Raw genomic sequence first — 19,890 nt, forward strand, 5'->3', positions numbered from 1 at the left:
GCACTTGGTACATAGACTTGAAAGAACACCTCTTACACAAGAGGCATATAAGAGAGAACTTGGGGTCATATATAATATCGCTGCAAACAACGGATATAAAAAAGCACTAGTAGATAAGCTCAGAAGGACAAATGGAGAACCAAAAAGAAATAATGAAAAAGAAAATAATAGCTGGACGACTATGACATATACTGGAAAAGCAACATATAGATTGGCAAATTTCTTTAAAAAATACAACATTAACACAGCATTCAAAACATCGAACAATCTAAGACGAAAACTAAGAACTAACATTAACTCAGAGGATCCGTTTAGCAGCCACGGCGTATACAAGCTTACCTGCGGATGCCAGCATAGTTACATAGGACAAACAGGACGGCAAATAAGAACGAGGTTCAGAGAACATATTAGAGATTACAACAAAAAAATACGGAATCCAAACATTATACCCGAGTCTAACTTCGCGAATCACATGGTCGAGAATGAATGTTCCCCAGCAAACATCAATAAAACAGTTAGGGTTCTTCATATACAAGAAAAGGGCCGACGTCTCAACGTACTCGAAAACATGGAAATCTACAAACAGAAAACATTCGACGGTAGAATAATAAACGAACAGATAAACACCATTTCTGACACAATATTCGAGCCTTTAAAACTTGTTTACAGGAAACAACTTAATCACACAGGTACAACAGACAAACGCACAACAACAAATAAACACAAAACAATTAACACACCAAAACAAAAAACCGACAAAGAAGGTCAAACGACTAAAATCACAGATTTCTACCTACCCCAGTCAGCCACACAAATCGATTAGTAAACCACCCTCGGTTCTGAACGAACACACAGCACATACACATAACTAAATATACACAAGCATCAATTTGACAATACCTGCTCATATACCTACGAACTATAAATACAGGACAAATGACAACAACAGATCAGAACGAAAATCGACACTGATGATGGCACAACGCCGAAACCGGTTTGTCTCAAAACCAAATTTGACAAGGGATGACGGAAAATCGTTCCAATATACATCATTTATCCACCCTGTCGGAAAATCAACCAAACAAGATAAGTTAATAATTAAACTTTACGACCTGGCCCAATATAAAATAATTAAAACTGATCGGAGAGCTACACCGAAGCAGCAAATACGAAAAACAAAAAAGCAGCAAGATGAGACATTTTTTCCAGCATATAAGGTACAAATACAATATAGACACTTGCCAACTAATTAAAGAATACAAAAAACACCATCTGACTCTCGCAAGACAACAACAACGACTAAAATTTTTACTTAAATGTAAGGACTATGGGATCACACCACCACATTTAAAGGGTAAGACAAGTAAAATAGTATTGGGATTTAAACTTGAAATAACGAAGAAGGAAATGCAGAATATAGAAAACCAATTTTTAATAAAAGTACTCAACTTAGAAATCAAAGAGGCAAATATAAAAATTAAAATGGTTAATGATCTTATAAGAAAAACCAAGCAAGCAATGGGTGAAATTTTGGATGAAAAGGAGTATAACTCAATAGTTGCATCTCAAAATCAATACTTAGAGGGTACCAAAAAGAAAATTGAAATAAATCTAAATAAAAAACTGCTCACTGCAATAAAAGAAACCTTTGAAAAATATAATTTGAAATATAATGAAGATTGGTTTACGAACAAGACAAAGATTAACATTCCCACAGAGTGCCGGTGGCTACTATCCCTGGGTAATAAATTCGCGCTTCCCATCTCGAAAAAGACTTTCTCGCCCGTACAGTTAATAGCAGATATCGAGCAAGGCATACAGACGATGCCAGATGATAGAGAGAAAGACATAGTTAGATGCAAATTTGCAACTAGGGTAAACAACTTTAAAAATAAATTTAGAAACAGTCCGAAAGAGAAATTCATATTGCAAATCTATGAAGAAACCAAACGGTTCCTAAAACAACATAAGGACTCCATAGTTATCATGAACGCGGATAAAGGTAGTAAGACTGTGATGATGTACAAATCAGAGTACGAAGACAAAATGAAAGACCTCTTGGATGACAAGCTAACGTACAAAACCATAAGAACTGATCCTACCCAATTTCTATTACGTAAAAACAACAAGATCGTGAACGACCTCTACAAAACGCAAAGCATCAATTTGAAAGAAAAACACTACTTGTCGTGCCCAGCAGCTACAGCTCCGAGAATATATGGATTACCTAAAGTTCATAAAGAAAACATACCTCTGCGGCCTATTTCTTCTTCGGTGAACGTACCATGCTCGAGATTATCAAAATACGTAGGTCAGATACTACAAAACATCGTTTCGGACAAATACAATATAAAGAATTCACAACGACTAAAAGAAAACATTAAAAATCTAACAATTGAAGATGACGAAACTCTAATATCATTGGACGTAGTATCCCTATTCACAAACATACCTATTCACTTTGCGATTGGCACAATCATGAAACAATGGACAGGTTTACAAAACCACACAAAAATCTCAAAAACCCAATTTCTCAAAATTCTCGAGTTTTGCTTGAGAGAAAATAATTATTTCGTACACGATGGGACCTTCTACCAACAAACATATGGTATGCCGATGGGCAATCCCTTATCACCAACAATAGCAGATATTGTGTTGGACAAGATTATTGACGACAGCATCACTGAGCTAAGATCTAAGGACATACATGTAAAATACATAACAAAATATGTAGATGACATGTTCGCTATAGTTAAGATTAATGACGTGGAAGAGATACTAAAAATATTCAATGGACAACATACTAAAATAAAATTCACCCTGGAGAGAGAAACGAACAACAAATTAGCCTTCCTAGATATAGAGGTCCATAATACAGAGAACAAAATAAGGACCAATTGGTATAAGAAAGCCGTAGCATCATCGAGAATGATCCACTATTTGTCGAACCACCCATGGAGTCAAAAGAAAAACACGGCCATAGGTTTTATTAAGAAAGTCTACTCCCTGAGCGACCAGGAGTTCATGGAGGAAAACAAGAGAAATATAAAAAACATTCTCCAAAAATTGGCTACCCTAATGCAGTAATAGAAGCATTTATAACTGCAGCGGAAAACAAAACGAGAAACTGCAATATCAATACAGAAAGTGAAGATAACAACAACAAAATATACATTGGCGTCACATATGTACCTCAACTAACGGACAACAACACTTTAGGTAAAATTATCAAAAGCAACAATTTAAGCTACGCACACAAACCGCATCACACAATTCGCAGCATATACACAAAAACAAAGGACAAAATTAATAAAGAACAACTACACAACGTAGTGTATGAAATACAGTGCAAAGGCAAACAAGGAGAAAGCTGCAATAAGGTTTACATTGGCACAACAAAAAGATCGCTTGAAACAAGGGTAAACGAACATAAATCCGATGCCAAAAACAACAAATACACTACAGCATTATCGCAACACCTGATAGAAAATAACCACACAGCTGATTTTAACAACACAAAAATATTGGATGTGGAGAACAGAACAAGAAGAAGGATGACGCTAGAAGGGTTACGGATACAACAACAATTTAACAAAGCAATGAATTTTAAAGAAGACGTTGACAACATAAATTGCGCATATGCTACTGCGATCACACAAAATGTTTGAGCCTGGACAAGAGAAGATGTGCGGTGTTTTTTATATATATATAATTTTCCATTGATTATACCCAGATGTGATATTTAAATAATTGTTAACTTAGTAAGTGCAATAGGGAAAAAATGTTATTTGATTCAATGTATAATGTAATTCGATTAATATAAATATCTTGTTTTTCGTATATTTATTAAAGCCTTCCTGAGGAAGACGCGAATATGCGTCGAAACGCGTAGAAGATAAAATAAACGATGGTTTTATTTCAAAAAAATCGGCCGAAAAGCTCCACAATTTAATAATTAAACTTTACGACCTGGCCCAATATAAAATAATAAGAAGCATTTTGATAATTTACATTTAAGCATTACAAGTGGCAGTCTCGCCTGTTTTGAAAGGGTTACTTTTTCAGAACCGGGTACTTTTTCAGAAGTGGGATGCTTCTTCGAAACCGTTTACCTTGTCAGAACCGGGTACTTTCACAGAAGTGGGATGCTTTTTCCAAACCGTTTACTTTTCAGAACCGGGTACTCTTTCAGAAGTGTGATACTTCTTCGAAACCGTTTACCTTTTCAGAACCGGGTACTTTTTCAGAAGTGGGATACTTCTTCGAAACCATTTACGTTTTCAAAACCGAGTACTTTTTCAGATGTGGGATACTTCTTTGAAACTGTTTATATTTTCAGAACCGATATCATTTTCGAATGCGGCCACTTTTGTTACTTCTTAAAAATTGGTTACTTCTTAAAATCGGATACTTGTAGAAAACCGGTTGAATTTTAAGAATCGAATACTTTTTCAGAACCGGTTACAGAACGGGTAACTTTCTTAAAATCGGCTGCAATTTTAGAACAAGTCTTTTTTTGGAACTGATCCTTTTTGCGGCGAGTACTTTTAAAAACTTTGTTCTTTTCCAAACCGGCTTCTAGTTCACGATTTCAGAAATAATTAATTTTTTGGAACCGTGTTCCTTTTGGAAACTAGTTTCTTTCTCAGTACCAGGTTTTTTTTTGAATCCGGTTATATTTGCTGTACCGGGTACCTTTTTGTAACCATTTACATTTACAGTACCAAAAGATTTTTTGAAACCCGCTACCTTTTCAGAAAAGGGTAGATGTTGGAACGGATTACTTTTTTGTTGTATTTTAAAAACACATTACTTTAACAGAATGCTTTATGTTCTTAGCGTCAGTTCTTTTCGAAGCAAGTTACTTTATGTGAACAATTTCGGAACCAGTTTGTTTTTTTTTTTTGGAGTTTCAAGTAATTTTCTGAAACCGGCTACTTTCTGTGAAGCGGTGTCTTTTTCAGAGCGGGTACTTTGTTGGTTTTTTTTTTACTTTGTTGGAAAGAGTCGTTTTGGGGAACCTGTTAAATTTTCAGAATCTATTTATTTTTCGGAACTTTTTACACTTTAGGAGCCGCATACAATTTTACAACCAGATAATTTTTCAGGGTCGAGAGTTTTTTGGGAACCGGTTTCTTCCTCAGAACCAATTACTTAGTATAAAATGGGTACTTTTTGAGGGTAATTTCCTGAAAAGTCCCCGATAACATCACCCAGGGGGTCAGGCCTAGCCACAATCTTGGTGTGGCCTCGAAGATGTCTTGCAACAGTTACAAAATAAACCGTGAAAAAAGTAAGATGATGGTGTTAGAAATTATGCTTAAAATAGCTCATTTTATGACCACAACCCCGAAGCGTTCCCGAAACAATTGCGCAATAATCCCGGATCTTGAAATTGAATATAAATAAATCTCGTAACAATGACTCCGAACACATCCTGCAAAGAGCGAAAGAATATCATAGCGAGCGGACCAAGCCTAATCAAAACGTACCATTTTTTTAGTGCATATGCCCCAAAGTGGCAACAGTGTTCTCTATGCAAACCCCTAAAGTTGCTTTTCTACTCCCAAATACATACATACATATATACGTACATGCATGTTATCTCCTATACTCTTCCATATCACAATTTCATTTTGTATTCAGTTGGAAAATTGTTTAGGGGAAAATATCAGCTTTCCCTTCAGATTGAGTGTTGATTTCATTGTATTCCAGGAAAGAGAAGTGTTTGCATTATGGAAATTAATAGTGCAATACATTTGAGTTTTACCGTTGGCATATTGCTTAGTGAGGAAAATGCAAATGTATGGCAGGAATGTAGTACTTGCGTCGTTAAAGCTTCGCAAATATGTTTCATCTCTATTTTTCGTACTATCGTTAAAAATTAAATTGCTAATGTTACAATTTACTTTACTATGTACATACAGTCCTACCAGAAAAAAATGTTTTGATTAGTTTTTTGAGTCCCGTCAATGCAGCAGGATATGCAGACAGACTATTGTAAATACATTCATCTTCACTGTCTAAACCATTTTCAGATTTCTGATAAAATTCAGCCAACGGCATGGCATATTCATGGAATAATTGAGTTAGTTTTCATTGCATTCGCAAAATATATGTGCTATCTTTAGTCTGATATGTGGTTTGTTTGGTATAAACTCTGCTTTAATGATCCAACTATTTTGCTCTTCGAAAACCGTACAAAATCTCTCTGAGGTTAGGTAACCGCCGTTGGTGATCTTGGTAATAAAAGGAAGAAGTGTCTTAGTTTCAACTTAATATTTATGTGTGTACACATGTTAAATACTGTGTTTAATTTTTTACTGAATACACTGGTCGACACAGCTTCTGTTGTATGGGAATTTATGCACGACTGTTAAAGAACTTTTTACCCCAGTTTCGTCTTTTTCCAGCTGCTCTAGTTTCCAAAATATTTAATAATAAAGATTTTAGTAAAAATCACTTTTTTTATATATAAACTTTCTTATTATCAATTACATGAGCTTAATTTTTTCAAAGATATTTTCCTAAATGAATTGATTAAGGAGCCCAACTTCGGCTGCTCCACCAGTAAGCAGCTAGCAAATGCGCGTTCCTGTGCTTGATATCGCTCTTCCATAGTGTGGAGGTCCTGGTGTAAACGCTGGCCCTGTTCTTTACTGAGATCGCCAACATTTTCACGAAAACGGTCCCATGGCTTTATAGAAAGTGCATCTTGATACTCATGTTTATACCCAGACGTTGAAAGTGTAGCCCCAGTTGGTTTATATGCTCAGAGAAGTTAGGAGATTTCCTATTTCCTAAAAAGTTTTTGTTTGCAACCCGAACGAACTCGTGCACATTTTTCAAGTACTTTAATGCGACTAGTCAGCTTTGGATCACAAATTAGTTTCCTAATCTGTGGGCCACCGAGAATTCCAGATTTCTTTTTTCAAAACTCAGATCTGGAAATGATTTATGAATGTATTTGAAACAATCACCCATTTTGTCAAATGAGGAGGTAATACTATACGTAGTCTGCGTACAATTCGGGTCAATATGTTAAGATATATTCAGTGTGATTTCCGCGGTTTATTCCTGTTATGCTTACCACACAGAAACAGCAGCCGCTGTGATGGTCCTACGGTTAACGCCATATCACAGGAGTTTGGTACATGAAATGAGGTCTAAGTTTATTTTCCCATAAGTGGAAAACTCAACACAACTTTTACATATTGTAACGAATTTAGTGCAATTCCGCTTATTTGCAACCTTCTACTAACGTTCGAATCACTAAACTGTTGAATAAATAACTCCACTATTCAATAATGCGAAATGGCCTTTATTAAAGTACTTCACAACAACACTTATACTTCGCAACTGATAGCTTGCTTAAATCAAACTAATTGTCGTGCCTCAACTGCTGCTGCTTTTTATACTGTTTGGTTTCCTCGTTGACATATTTCTAGGCGCTTCTATTTCTAGAATTTACTAGTTCGTTATCAGCTATAAAATTACCAACTATAACTACGTTTATAGCTTCTCATATGCACGTGTATATGTGAGTGATACTTGCACAAATGATTGCATACTGCTGCTTGTATGGACATATGGGTAGACATAATGATTGATTTGTTGATGTGCATACAAGTCACTGCTTAATATCGGCTTAGAGATGATAGTATCCCTTAGTGTTGCCAATAATCATCACAATATGAAACTTGGAATACAGGGTTTGTTATTCATTTCATAATCCCAGTTTGTCTCTTTTTTACAATAACAACACAGCTTGACAGATTCTGTCTCTATATTAAATTTTCATAAATAAAGCTTTTTATGTCTAGATTTTCAGCCCTAAGCTTCAAGTTTTTGGTTTCTTTTTTAAACCAGAAGTATTCACAGGCTTATATTTTTCCGATTTTCTTAAAGTTTTGCAATTCGCCTAAAAAAATTTGGTGTATTGAGATATATTGCTCAAAAATGTTTTAAATTCAAAACCAAATGAATGGTTTAAAATGTTGGCTCAAACAGTTAACCGTGCAGTTGTCCATTGAGTGGTGCTTGGAGGCGATGCCATATAAAACTATATATAAGTCCAATACATGGCCTTCAACTTTACCCTAAATCGGCCTACTTAAGAAAAAGCTTGAGGGCCTTTTACACCAGACAGGTTTTTACCTTGGTAATAAAGCCCAAGGTTGCAGCAATTGTAAAAAAATCAGCAATGCTGTGAGCATTCGAGATGGGCTTTATAAATTCGCACGTGCCTTACCTTGTGAAGTCTGGAACAAATCCCTTTGGCCATATTAGGGACGCTTTGTTGTTGCAGGTCATTACCTTAATGCCAATGCATCGTCAACTGAATCGAAAAATTAAGGCGTATGACTTCATTCAATATATACATATATATTTTCACAACTACGTCATCACTAATTATGGCTCATACCGGGAACTATTTCCGAAGAAAATTTTGGGACTATCTCGAGATCATTATGCAATCTCATTTTGAGCCGTTTAGGATTATTTCAGTTAAGTTACGGACATATTTTCGGCCCATCTCCTAATCATGAAGTGATGATTTTGATAATTTATATTGCTTTCGAGATTCACTCGGAATCATGTCGTCACCATTTCTGGAATGGCTAGGCTATTTTGGGGATATTTTTGCGATGTTTTCGGGGAAACTATGTAATGAGCTTCAGTTAATTTTGGAACAACTTTCAAGTAGTTAAGGAACTCTTTGGAATAATTTGGGAAGCAGCTGTCGCTGGGAATATTTCGGGATAAAGCAGCTTCCAAATGGTTTCGGGACATCTTCCGTATAGGTTTGAGACGGTTTCTTGACTATTTTTCTATATTTTTCCGATATAAATACGTTATGATCTTTTGACCATTTTGGAATTTTTTGTCCTTTTCCAACTATCTCCAGCTCACTATTTTTCAGAAAATTTTGGAGATCATATCGTAACTATTTCTTGACAGTTTTCCGCTCTTGGAGTTTTTTTTGGAATCCTTTCGCGTTTCGGTATAACTTCGGAGTCATTTCGAAAGCACTTGTCCATATTCCCGGAAGTAGTTTGGGAGCATTTCGAGGCGATTTTGCAATGGTTTTGACGATCATGTCAAAACTTTTTCGGGATTATTTAAAAACTGTTTTCGTGATAATTTTGGAGAAATATAGGTAAAGTATATAGACCATTTTGGGATTGTTTCTAGACTTATTTCGGGATCATTCCGAAACTATATCGATATCACTTCGAAATTGTTTTATGATGTTTTCTAGATGTTTTAAGGATCATGTCAGAACTATTTTTGGATGGTTGATTCAGTTTGTAGAAATTTGGTACGAAACGAGCTGGGTGCCTTTTTAAGAGCGGAAGAGAGCGAAAGAAAAAGATAGAGGGATGAAAATAGAGAACCAAGTGAGGGCAAAAGTGAGGGACAGGAAAAGCGAAAGAGAGAGATGAAGGCTTTTTGAAGGCTTAATAAAATTATGCAGCTGAATCAAAGTTCAGTCAATATATCGCCCACTGGGCATTACCAGAGGTAAAGGTTCATTCAATTCGGTATTCTAACTTAAAGTAATTCCACACAAACATTTAGTAGGCAGACAGTCTCCAAGAAGTGAAAATGCTTTCTGAAAGATTTTTATCGGCTGCAATTCGATTGAATTTTGTAATAAATCACTAAGGTAGTTAGGTAACCAATTAGGGAAAAAATATGTGCTTGCCATTCATATCCACTTCACTATAAATACGTCGAGCTACGTGCTCTAAGCGTAGTGTATGCACCGTTAACTTGAAAGTATTTTCATTTTCACACACTCTAAGCTACGCTCACTCATACAAGAGCACATACTCAAGCACTTCACAACGTACGTGACTTTCCAATGCAAGCAGATTTATTGAACACAAATTCGCACCCACACATTCATACTTACATACAAACATATAGACATTAGCTTATGTGATTGTATTGGCACATTTTTAAGTAGCGTTTATAAATTATTTTTGCGAATTCAGACTCTAAGTTATTTTTTTCGTCTTTTCTATTCAGATTCAGAATCAATGGATGGTCGTATTATGGAGTCGGGCAGTAATGCAAATGGTGCCATTGGCAGTGCTATTGGTAACAGTGGTGGTGGTGCTGGTGGTCTTAGTCCGACAATTTCATTTTGGTTTCGCTTGAATCGTGTTATCCTGCGTTTATGTACAACACATCAATTTAAAAATCTGCAGGTATGTGGGTGTATGAGGAAAGTGTACGTTTATATGTAAGTGTATTACATCAACTAAACCAATCAACTATAAAACACTACTGAGACTACTTTAGTAACAAAACCAAAAAGTAGAAATATGCAAATTCAAATGGTATTGAACCTTGGACGATAGAGTGTTGCATAAGGCTAAGGCACAAGGGGCACAATTGTTGCCTGTCTAATGTCTATGCAAATTGCCGGTGGGTAGTTTAAAGTTAATGAATTGCTTTGTTGAGTGAATAAAGATGAAGATGCGATTTGAAGAGTAAAATGTCTTCAGGGTTCTCATTAAAATTGTAACAAAAAAACTAATTTTCTAAATGTTTAAAGTTTCGATCGAGAGGCATTTTTTCTGCAATATTTTGGGATTGTTTCCGGGAATAATTCAGTTTTATTTTTGGAATTTTTCGAGAAAATTATGTGATTGGCTCCGGATCATTTCCCACATTTCTGAACTATTTCGAACTTTTCTCATATCATTTCGTAACTAACTCCGGACCATTACTGTGGTTTATTGGAATAATTTCACTCCGAGTGTATTTCTGCCATGAAAAGCTCTCAGTGGAAACTTATCTACCTTGCAGATGCCGTTCGGAGTCGGCACAAAACAAGTAGGTCCCATCCCGCCAATTTGTAGGAAACATTTAAAGGAGCACGACGCAAATTGGAAGAGAAGCTCGGTCTAAAATCTTTTCGATGGTTATCGCGCCTTACAATTTTTTTTTAAGTAAGTGGGGTGAGCACATCTTTTTTTAGCAACAACCCTTGTCCTTGCATTATACTCGTTCAATTCCGAATTTAAATAAAACTGTGGCTGATCTCTTCAGGAGATTACCCAACAGAACAGTGTCCACCTTACATGCACCTTGGCATACGGAGACATTAAATAAAACTCAATTGCAGACAAACCTGCCAGAAAGTGCTCGGCGAAGCAGATTCTTCTTGACAAAAAAACGCTTAGGTATACCCTTTGCCACACGGAAACGAATGCCAAAAACGTTAATCTACGGTGAAGCCAACGATATATGGCCTCAAACCGCAGGGTGTTGGACAACTATTTAAGCCTAGCCAAAACGAGACCATAAAATATACAGTCACTTTTAAATCATAAGTAGGGATGCAATTTTCCAATTGTAGGAGTACTAATTGCGTACTGCCTTATTGGTACACATGCAAAGAGCTAGGAGTGCACTGTCGTCAATGCTGTAGGAGTTTTTAGAAAAAGGAAATGAAGGAGAGATGATATTGTATTTTTCTGATGTCGCAACGAGCTTCTTGACACTGGCCTATGTGTGCCTTCACGCAATGTACTTCAATCTAACCTATAATATAATAAATCGATAACTTTTTGAAAATTAATCGCTGACCCGCTGGCAATTGATTGGTGCCACTCCGATAAGAAATCGATAATATTTTGATAAAAAATCGAGAGCATATTGATATTCAATCGATAAACTTTCGATAAAAAATCAATAACATTTCGATTACAAATCGATAACTTTTCCAAAAACAATTTGTTAATTTTTTGATAACATACCGATTAATCTTCGAAAACCTTTCGAGAGTAAATCGATAAGTTTTCAATAACAAATCGATAAATTTTTCATATAATACCGGTAATCCCACGATAAATAATCGAAAACCTTTCGAAAACAAACCGAAAACTCGTCTGTAAAAAATCGATAGCTTATTGGTAGCCTTAGAAAATTCATAACACTGCGATAACAAACCTATAGCTCGTCTTTATCTTATCGATAAAACACGCTATCCGGTTTTATAATTTTAGTGACGACACTTCTCTATAAGAAACTTGCATTGAAAGTGAAATTTCTCATGTCTACCATTACTTCGCTTTAAATCCCTTGTTTTTCGTAAATGAAATTCTGCGGAGTCAATTTCCGCATTTGGCTTTTGGTCTTGGCCAATGTAATTACGTTTTGTTAATGTACCCATAGCACGTGTTTTGTTAAAGGATAATGAGCTGGCACAAATACATGCATGTTTACTTTACATACACCAACATACATATACCAAGATGTGTAGCAACCCGAGCAATTTCCTTGGGGTGTACGTAGCACATAGTACATATTTAATGTATTCAAAAAATTAGTACGATTTCATATCAGCAACAAATTTAAAAGCAAAATTCAAATGTGTAGTAGTGTGCGTGGATGTTTGTAATAACTATCAAACTGCTTACATAATGTAAGCGAAAGTTATTTGTTTAAGTTGCTCATACGCCGTGTAGGGTAATTTGTAGAATATTTTAGTACCTTAGAGACAAAGCAAACTTAGCTAAATACCGTTAGATGTTAGTTGTGTATGTATGCGTGCTAGCTTCTTTAATGTTTAATGACTGCGATTTTCTTAGGCAACTTTTATAGTTAGTAAGTTGCGTGACCGTTTGCTTAGGTTAGAAATGTTATTGAAAGCCACGTTTCAGTTGATATTGGCATTAAGATGAAAGCTCATTACGACCACAGTGGCTCTACGTGGCCTTTTAATTTTTGATTAAGATGCATTTTTGGCAGACTTGCGTTGAAACATTTGTCTTTTATTAAATAGCAATGCTTTTATATGATTTTAAGGACCATTTTTAGGGCTAAAAGCTTTTAATACTAGGCGGAACAGAGCTATTTGAGTATATTAACTTTTCTCATTGCGAGAAGGTAAACTCATTGACATAAGTGCGAGTGTATGTGTCCATGTATTAAAATGATTAAGACTACAACAGGAATTCATTAAGTCATATGCGGCCATCCGTCCGTGTATCTAAGAACTCAAAAGCTCGTGTAAATTGTATATCTATACGCCGCCGATAAACGCCGCCTCCGCCGCCGATTTTAGCTGTTTTTCGCACGCTGCCGCCGAATGTCAAAAATATCGGCGAGGCGGCGGCGGCGTTCGACGCGGTACTATATTATCTACTCATTTATGACTGTCTAGGCCACTTATTGTACATGTCGAAAATTGGTCCGATATGGTCGAAAGGGGTATCAAGGGATGCACATTACTGCCAGTTATAATAATCCAATTGCGAAATTTAGCTTTTATTGTTGTTGTTGTAGTTATAATGACACTCCCCGAAGGCCCTGGGGAGTGCTATCGATGTTGATGGTCCTTCGCCGGATGTAGATCCGGTACGTTTCGATAACAAGCATCATAAGGTACTAGCCCGATCATCTCGGGAACGATTTGGTATGACCACATGAGACCTCCTAGGCCATCTCGCCCTCCCACCCCCTACACCAACGAGAAGCTTGCGGTTGCTAGAGCTTCGGCTGTTAAAGAAACAGGATTCGTCACGGGTAGGTGAGGTTGACAATTGGGTTGGGGAGGCTATATATTGCGCTGGCAATCCCTTGAGAGGGTTGCGCTACACAACCATTGATTTTCACCGATCATCATTCAACACCCAAGTCTCCCGGTTTGACATTTCGTTGGTTTGACATTGAAGTTGGCGGCCCTATCCCAACTAGTCGCTTGGAGTGAATCGCATTGATTATATACTATCAACCAAATTTAAATATCACATACACGTTACGGCTCCTGTTACATATGTGAATTCGTAGGAACACTCAAAATAATGAAGTAAAAGCTTTCCCAAGACAATCGAACAAATGACGGGTAAGGTACTACCCTAACGTAGTGGACAGTCGAACTAGTCTGAAAAGTGAAGCTTCGGGGTTATTCGTAATGAACTCTTGCATCAAATGGCCGGAAAACAACAGTTTGGGCTAAGCATATAACCTCAACATCTTTCAACTTAAGATCGGTCGACCCACATTCCAAAATTCGGTTTGGTTTAACGAAGACTATTGAACTCAATGTTTGGAACACAAACGTTCCTAAATTTTGGTCTACGTTTAAAAAAACTTTATCCAGGGTTCTTGAAAAATTAAAATTATGTAGATGCGCTGAGAATTATACTATTTTCTCCCATGAGTTAACACTTGGACTGCCTACGATTTCGAGAACAGCATCCTTGGCCGAATAGTTACTCCCTACACTTTAAAGGTGTCGGTGGTGGTCGGAAGCATAGCGCGAAAAAAATCCGTTAGAAATTCTTCGGATCTACACCTAGAGCTGTTGGGAAAGTGACGTCGATGAAGGTGTGCGTTCGAAGTCGCAGTCCTACAGCTTCTGTGCTGGAATGTGGTGTGAAGGTCAGTAGGTGTGGTAACGACTCATCGTCAGGATTGTTACTGTTCTCACATCGGAAATTATAGCTCTTATAACAGCAGAAAAAAAATGGAGGCGCCCTTTAGCGCAATCAACAATAGGCCGTCATTGGTGCTAATCGTTAAATTGTACCAAGAGAGTCATGAGTGTTAAAATACCAATAATAGCAACCGTAAGTCGCCTTTGTACGTGACCAGCAAGGACCCACAAAAGATTTAAAAGTCGTGTCGACAACGAGTATTAGAAGTTAGCCCAGAACATCTACTTCGGTGAAACTACGCTTTGCACGAGACATACAGACAAAAGTGTGACCATTTTAAGTACTTAACATTTTTCCGGCATACACAGCAGTAAGTTTCCCTTACACCGGGGTTAGCTTCGAAGCCTCCCTGGAGTAAATGAACCAAGGACAGTCCCTCCGCAAGGAGCTACTCCTGAAACTATTTGAACGATCCACGAGACTTTGTGGCAAAAACCCCGGATCTTTCCGAATTGGCCAAAACGTTGATTTCCTTAAATACCTATAGGCAAAACCTTTCCTAAATATAATTTTTTTTAAAGAAAAATCAAGCTTTGTAAAGTAAGAAAGCCGGCGTATGCCGGCGCGCTGGCCACGCCGCCGCCGCAGGTATATAATAGTGCCTACGCCGCCGCCGCCGATAAAGTGATCGGCGTAAACCTCTAATATCTACCTTATTGCAAACTTATTATATGAATTGTGGTGTAACCGCGCACCGCCTACCACATAGATGATCATGGGTTCAAGCGCCCGGCGAAGCAAGATGAAATAATGAAACACGTTTTTAAAATTAGAAAACAAGCTTTTTTAAACGATGTCGCCCTTTGGCAGAGATTTGGCAAATACTCCGAGTGCATTTCTTCCATGAAGAAAGCGCCTCTTATTAAAACTTTAAGTTCAATAAAAGTAGCGGCCATCGCCCAATTCTGTTGAAATAAGTTTTGCGAACATTATTGGCCATATGTCAAAAACCGCTTGAATTGTCACCACATAGTTTGGCTAGTTCATTTAACTGTATTGTAAGAAATATTTCGTTGAAATCTAGGCAAAAACGGCTCAGGCATACGGAAACTTTGATACAAAAATTTTGTTTAAGGCACACAAGTGAGCAAAACAGGAAATATCATTGTGAAAATTACAGTTTTTTCTAAACTATCATAACAAGAAGAAAGTGTATTCAAATTATTGAGGATGGGCGTGGTACATCCCTTCTCGCCCGAGAACTATCCAACAATACGAGAGCCATATCTTGCATAAGGATTCTGTACTAGTAATTCCTTTATAAAAAAAACAAATAAATGCAAATCACCTAAAAATAGATTTAAGGCTGAGCTTATCTTTCAATTTGCGTACTGCTCCTTTAAAATTTTCCTACGCCGACTCCGAGCGGAATTTGTAAGACAGATGGGTTTTACTGACAAAGTTTTCATGGCAGAAATACACTCGGAGTGCTTGCAAATCACTGCCGAGGGACGAACCTGCTTAGAAAAAGTCGTTTATAATTGAAAGAACTTATTTCTGAATTTTTGATGTTGCTTTGCCCGGCACTTGAACCCAGAACTTTCGAAGTGGTAGATGGAGCACGCTACCACCACACCATATACTAAATTTCAAGCAAATCGCAATAGTGTATTATTTAGAAAAGGTCGATCCCTGGTCCATTTTCCGAATGGAAAAGTTTTTCAAATATTCTTTTTGTCGAATATATTATTATAATAGGACGGCCTTGATCAACTTTCCGAACCAAGATGTGAATCTAGAGCATACTGAAAACCCCTTTGAACACATACACAAAATTTTATCAAAATCGGTCCAGCCGTTTAGTAGCCGGTCCGTAGTGCACAAACATTAATATATATTATGACGAATATTAGCAACACTAAAGCATACTATCATCTCTAAGCCGATACTAAGTAGTCACTTGTATCTACATAAAAAAATTAATCATCATGTCTACACATATGTACATGCAAGAAGCGGAGAGATATGCACCAAGCCATGCATATATCTGAGATGCTCACAAAAGTATGCAATCATTATTACTCACATATACACGCGCAAATTGCTATGCGAGAAGCTATAAACGTGCATCTCTAGTTTATAGCTGGTAAACAAGTAGTAAATTCTAGAAGAAGATACGCCTAGAAGTATGCGACCGAGACATTTTGTGTATTAGTTTAGTTTAGTTTAGTTTATTTTATTTTATTTTAGTTTAGTATAGTTCAGTTTAGTTTATTAATAAATTTGTACAAGTGAGACTATTGTCTCTTAACATACATCAACATTCGGATCTTATACAATATTTCGAATTTCTAAATTTATTTTTAATATATATTATGTTAAATATGTAGTTTATTTAAACTAATCGCAGAATTAAATCTTAACACTGTCAACTATTCTATGTATGTATATTTGTAAATAAAATAATTATAACAAAATATGGAACAAAAATAAAAGAATGAATCTGATTCAGAAACCTTAAAAAAGATATTATGCATGTACATATATTTTGAAAAAATTCTGATAAAGCCAATTTAAAGTCCCTGTTACTGCGTACATTTTTAATGTCGTTTGGTAGTGATTTCCATAATTTTATAGCACTGACAAAGATTGTTCTGGAAGATGTAAGATACTTATAGCATGGAACAATAAGGTTGCCAGTTCTGTCGGATTTTCAAAAATGTAAATTTCTAAAGAGGTATTCCGGTTGCCTTTTATGGATCAAATCCTGCAGGAACCCCAAATTGCGATAATTTAGAAAGCTAACAAGACCGCAATTAAATATCTTGGAGGAAAACTCTGATATGTGATTAAATTTCCGCCTAGAAAATATATATCGAGCGCAGCTGTTTAAAGCTAGCTGCAGCTTTTTCAGTGACTCACTGGCAATATTGCCGAAAACGATCCCCCCAAAGGACATCAGTGGAACTATAAGAGATCTCTCCAATTTCGGTTTCAAATTAATTGAAATTAGATGTGCTGAATGCCACAACTTGCTTAGGACGTAGTATATTTTGCTTAAAGTATAGTTTGCATGGTCCTTGCATCCAAGGTATGAGTTCAACTTAAATCCAAGGCTCGTAACCGCAGACTATTAATTAATATCAAGGCCTTGCAAGGATAAAGAAGGCAATGTCGTAACCAGCTGCCGGGAATACGCCAAACACATAGCCTTGGACTTAGAAGCATTTAGATTTAATTTATTGTCATTTGCCCATGAAGATATGTGCTGAAGGTCTTCATTCATTCTGCACACTCATCAAATAGACCAATCGTACGAGAAAGATATATTTGAGCGTATTCAGCATACAGATGTATCGATACGCTCTTGGAAATATAGGTCATATCATTAATAAAAATAGAAAATATTATTGGACCGAAAATGGATCCCTGTGTCACCCCCGAATCAAGGCGTTTCATCTCCGAGCAGCTAGTTCCAACTACTACTTTCTGTAAGCGACCTTTAAGATAACTTTCTTACCGAACTATCAGAGAATCCGTAGGATTTTATTAATTTTATTAAAAGAATAGAATGATCCACTGTGTCAAAAGCTTTGGAAAAATCCAAAAGCGCCAGCATATTTAATTCACCTCTGTCATAGGCAGGGCGGATATCTTCGATAGTTTTGAGCATGGCGGTATTACAACATGGCGGTATTACAACTGTGGAAGGCTCTGTAACCAGACTGATATTCGCTCAGAAGCCTGTTTCCCCCAGACTTTTTACAAGACCGGCAATATGCTTATGGGACGATAATCCGTTAACACAACCGTTAACGCAACTGGAATGACTTTTGCTATTTTCCAAGCATCGGGAAAGGTTGACGTTGTAATTGAAAAATTGATTATGTGAGTCAGAGTTGGCACTATGTATTGCATTATCAGTTTCAAAAACCTAAGACTAACACCAACACAACGGCGGCCACCGTGGTGTGATGGTAGCGTGCTCCGCCTATCACACCGTATGCCCTGGGTTCAACTCCCGGGCAAAGCAACATCAAAATTTTAGAAATAAGATTTTTCAATTAGAAGAAAATTTTTCTAAGCGGGGTCGCCCCTCGGCAGTGTCTGGCAAGCGCTCCGATTGTATTTCTGCCATGAAAAGCTCTCAGTGAAAACTCATCTGCCTTGCAGATGCCGTTCGGAGTCGGCATAAAAAAACATGTAGGTCCCGTCCGGCCAATTTGTAGGGAAAAATCAAGAGGAGCACGACGCAAATTGGAAGAGAAGCTCGGCCTTAGATCTCTTCGGAGGTTATCGCGCCTTACATTTATTTTATTTTTTAACACCATCCTCACCAACTGCCTTCGATTTAATTGCAATCATACCTTTCATGACATCAAACTCTGTTACTGCATTGAACTGAAATTTATCTTCTGGTGTATGAAGTAAACTTTCATCAATTTTAAAATTCCCGTAATTGTTTGTTTTGCATGACTGTAGAAAGAAATTGTTTATATCGTCAGTATTTAAATGGCATTCTGAATTGATTTTTTCCCCAATATCCAATAACAGAGTATAAAAGGAGTTAAAGCTGAGTAAGCAGTAATCAGTTTGATTTAAGCAAGCTATTGGTTGTGAAGTATCAGTGTTATTGTGAAGTATTTTAATAAAGGCCATTTTTCATTGTAGAATATTAGAGTTATTTATTCAACAGTTTAGCGATACGAGCATTAGTAGAAGGTTGCAAATAAGCGGAGTTGCACTAAATTTGTTACAATATGAACAACATACATACAAATAAAGCAAAAATAGAGGCAATATTTCTATTTGGTTGGTAGCTCTATTTCGAATACATACATATTTACATCCATATACAACAACCCACTCAAATCAAGTTTGCTTGTACAATTCACAGCGAACATACACAGGAGCTGCATTTTCAACGCTTGATTTTTGTGTCACATTATTTAAAAATTCACTCTTATCAATTTTTCATAATGCCCCTAAAGAAGTGTAACTTGAAAAATGAAGATTCGCTATTTTTAACGTGAATTAAATTTATGTGCCTTACTTCATCCAAGTTTACTTTATTCATCGTTTTACGTACTTATGTTTTTTTGTGTATGTCTTTCTTCGTTTGTACCGACGAAATGTTTACTTCCTGCAACATATAAAAGTAAAGTATATGAAGTGAATCGTAAACTTGAAAGTTTACATTCGCATTTAGTGAACTCAATCATTAAACTTTGTAGAACTCCCCACGTTGTTAACAGTTAGCTACAAGCCAAATAATTTAGTAAATATTTGTATGCAATTCTCACACCATTTTACGCCTTCTAATTTCATTGCATAAGTTTTCAAGCAGTACGCAACTTTGGCAAGTGCGGCTTCAGAGCTGCGGAATGAATAAATATGCAATGCGTAAAAGTTAAAACATATTTTTCCATTTTATACTTTGCTCGTACTACAAACACAATTTACAACTTTAACACACTCGCTTATTCAGTTT

The 19,890-nt window shown here is 36.6% G+C and overlaps 2 protein-coding genes across 2 annotated transcripts in view; both read left to right on the forward strand.

The window, feature by feature from the left end:
• Positions 1–19,890, forward strand: part of LOC137253159 (uncharacterized) — a 317,974-nt gene that overhangs the window by 132,675 nt on the left and 165,409 nt on the right. The window contains exon 6 of the mRNA XM_067789611.1: positions 10,036–10,217. Coding sequence (XP_067645712.1) covers positions 10,036–10,217 — 182 coding nt within the window. The remainder of the gene's footprint in view (positions 1–10,035; positions 10,218–19,890) is intronic.
• On the forward strand, positions 1,185–3,087 carry LOC137253015 (uncharacterized). The gene is made up of 2 exons (XM_067789230.1): positions 1,185–1,217; positions 1,287–3,087. Exons 1-2 carry the CDS (start codon positions 1,192–1,194, stop codon positions 3,085–3,087), a joined length of 1,827 nt encoding a protein of 608 aa, XP_067645331.1. The 5' UTR covers positions 1,185–1,191.

Source organism: Eurosta solidaginis, chromosome 5 (genome assembly GCF_040869045.1).
Source record: "Eurosta solidaginis isolate ZX-2024a chromosome 5, ASM4086904v1, whole genome shotgun sequence".
In the NCBI taxonomy this organism is placed as follows: domain Eukaryota; kingdom Metazoa; phylum Arthropoda; class Insecta; order Diptera; family Tephritidae; genus Eurosta; species Eurosta solidaginis.

Bases quoted from the DNA above. Each gene is read 5' to 3' on its own strand.
- LOC137253015 (XM_067789230.1), top strand. From the start codon at position 1,192: ATGAGACATTTTTTCCAGCATATAAG. The intron at 1,218-1,286 runs GTACAAATACAA...GACTCTCGCAAG, and splicing joins CATTTTTTCCAGCATATAAG to ACAACAACAACGACTAAAAT.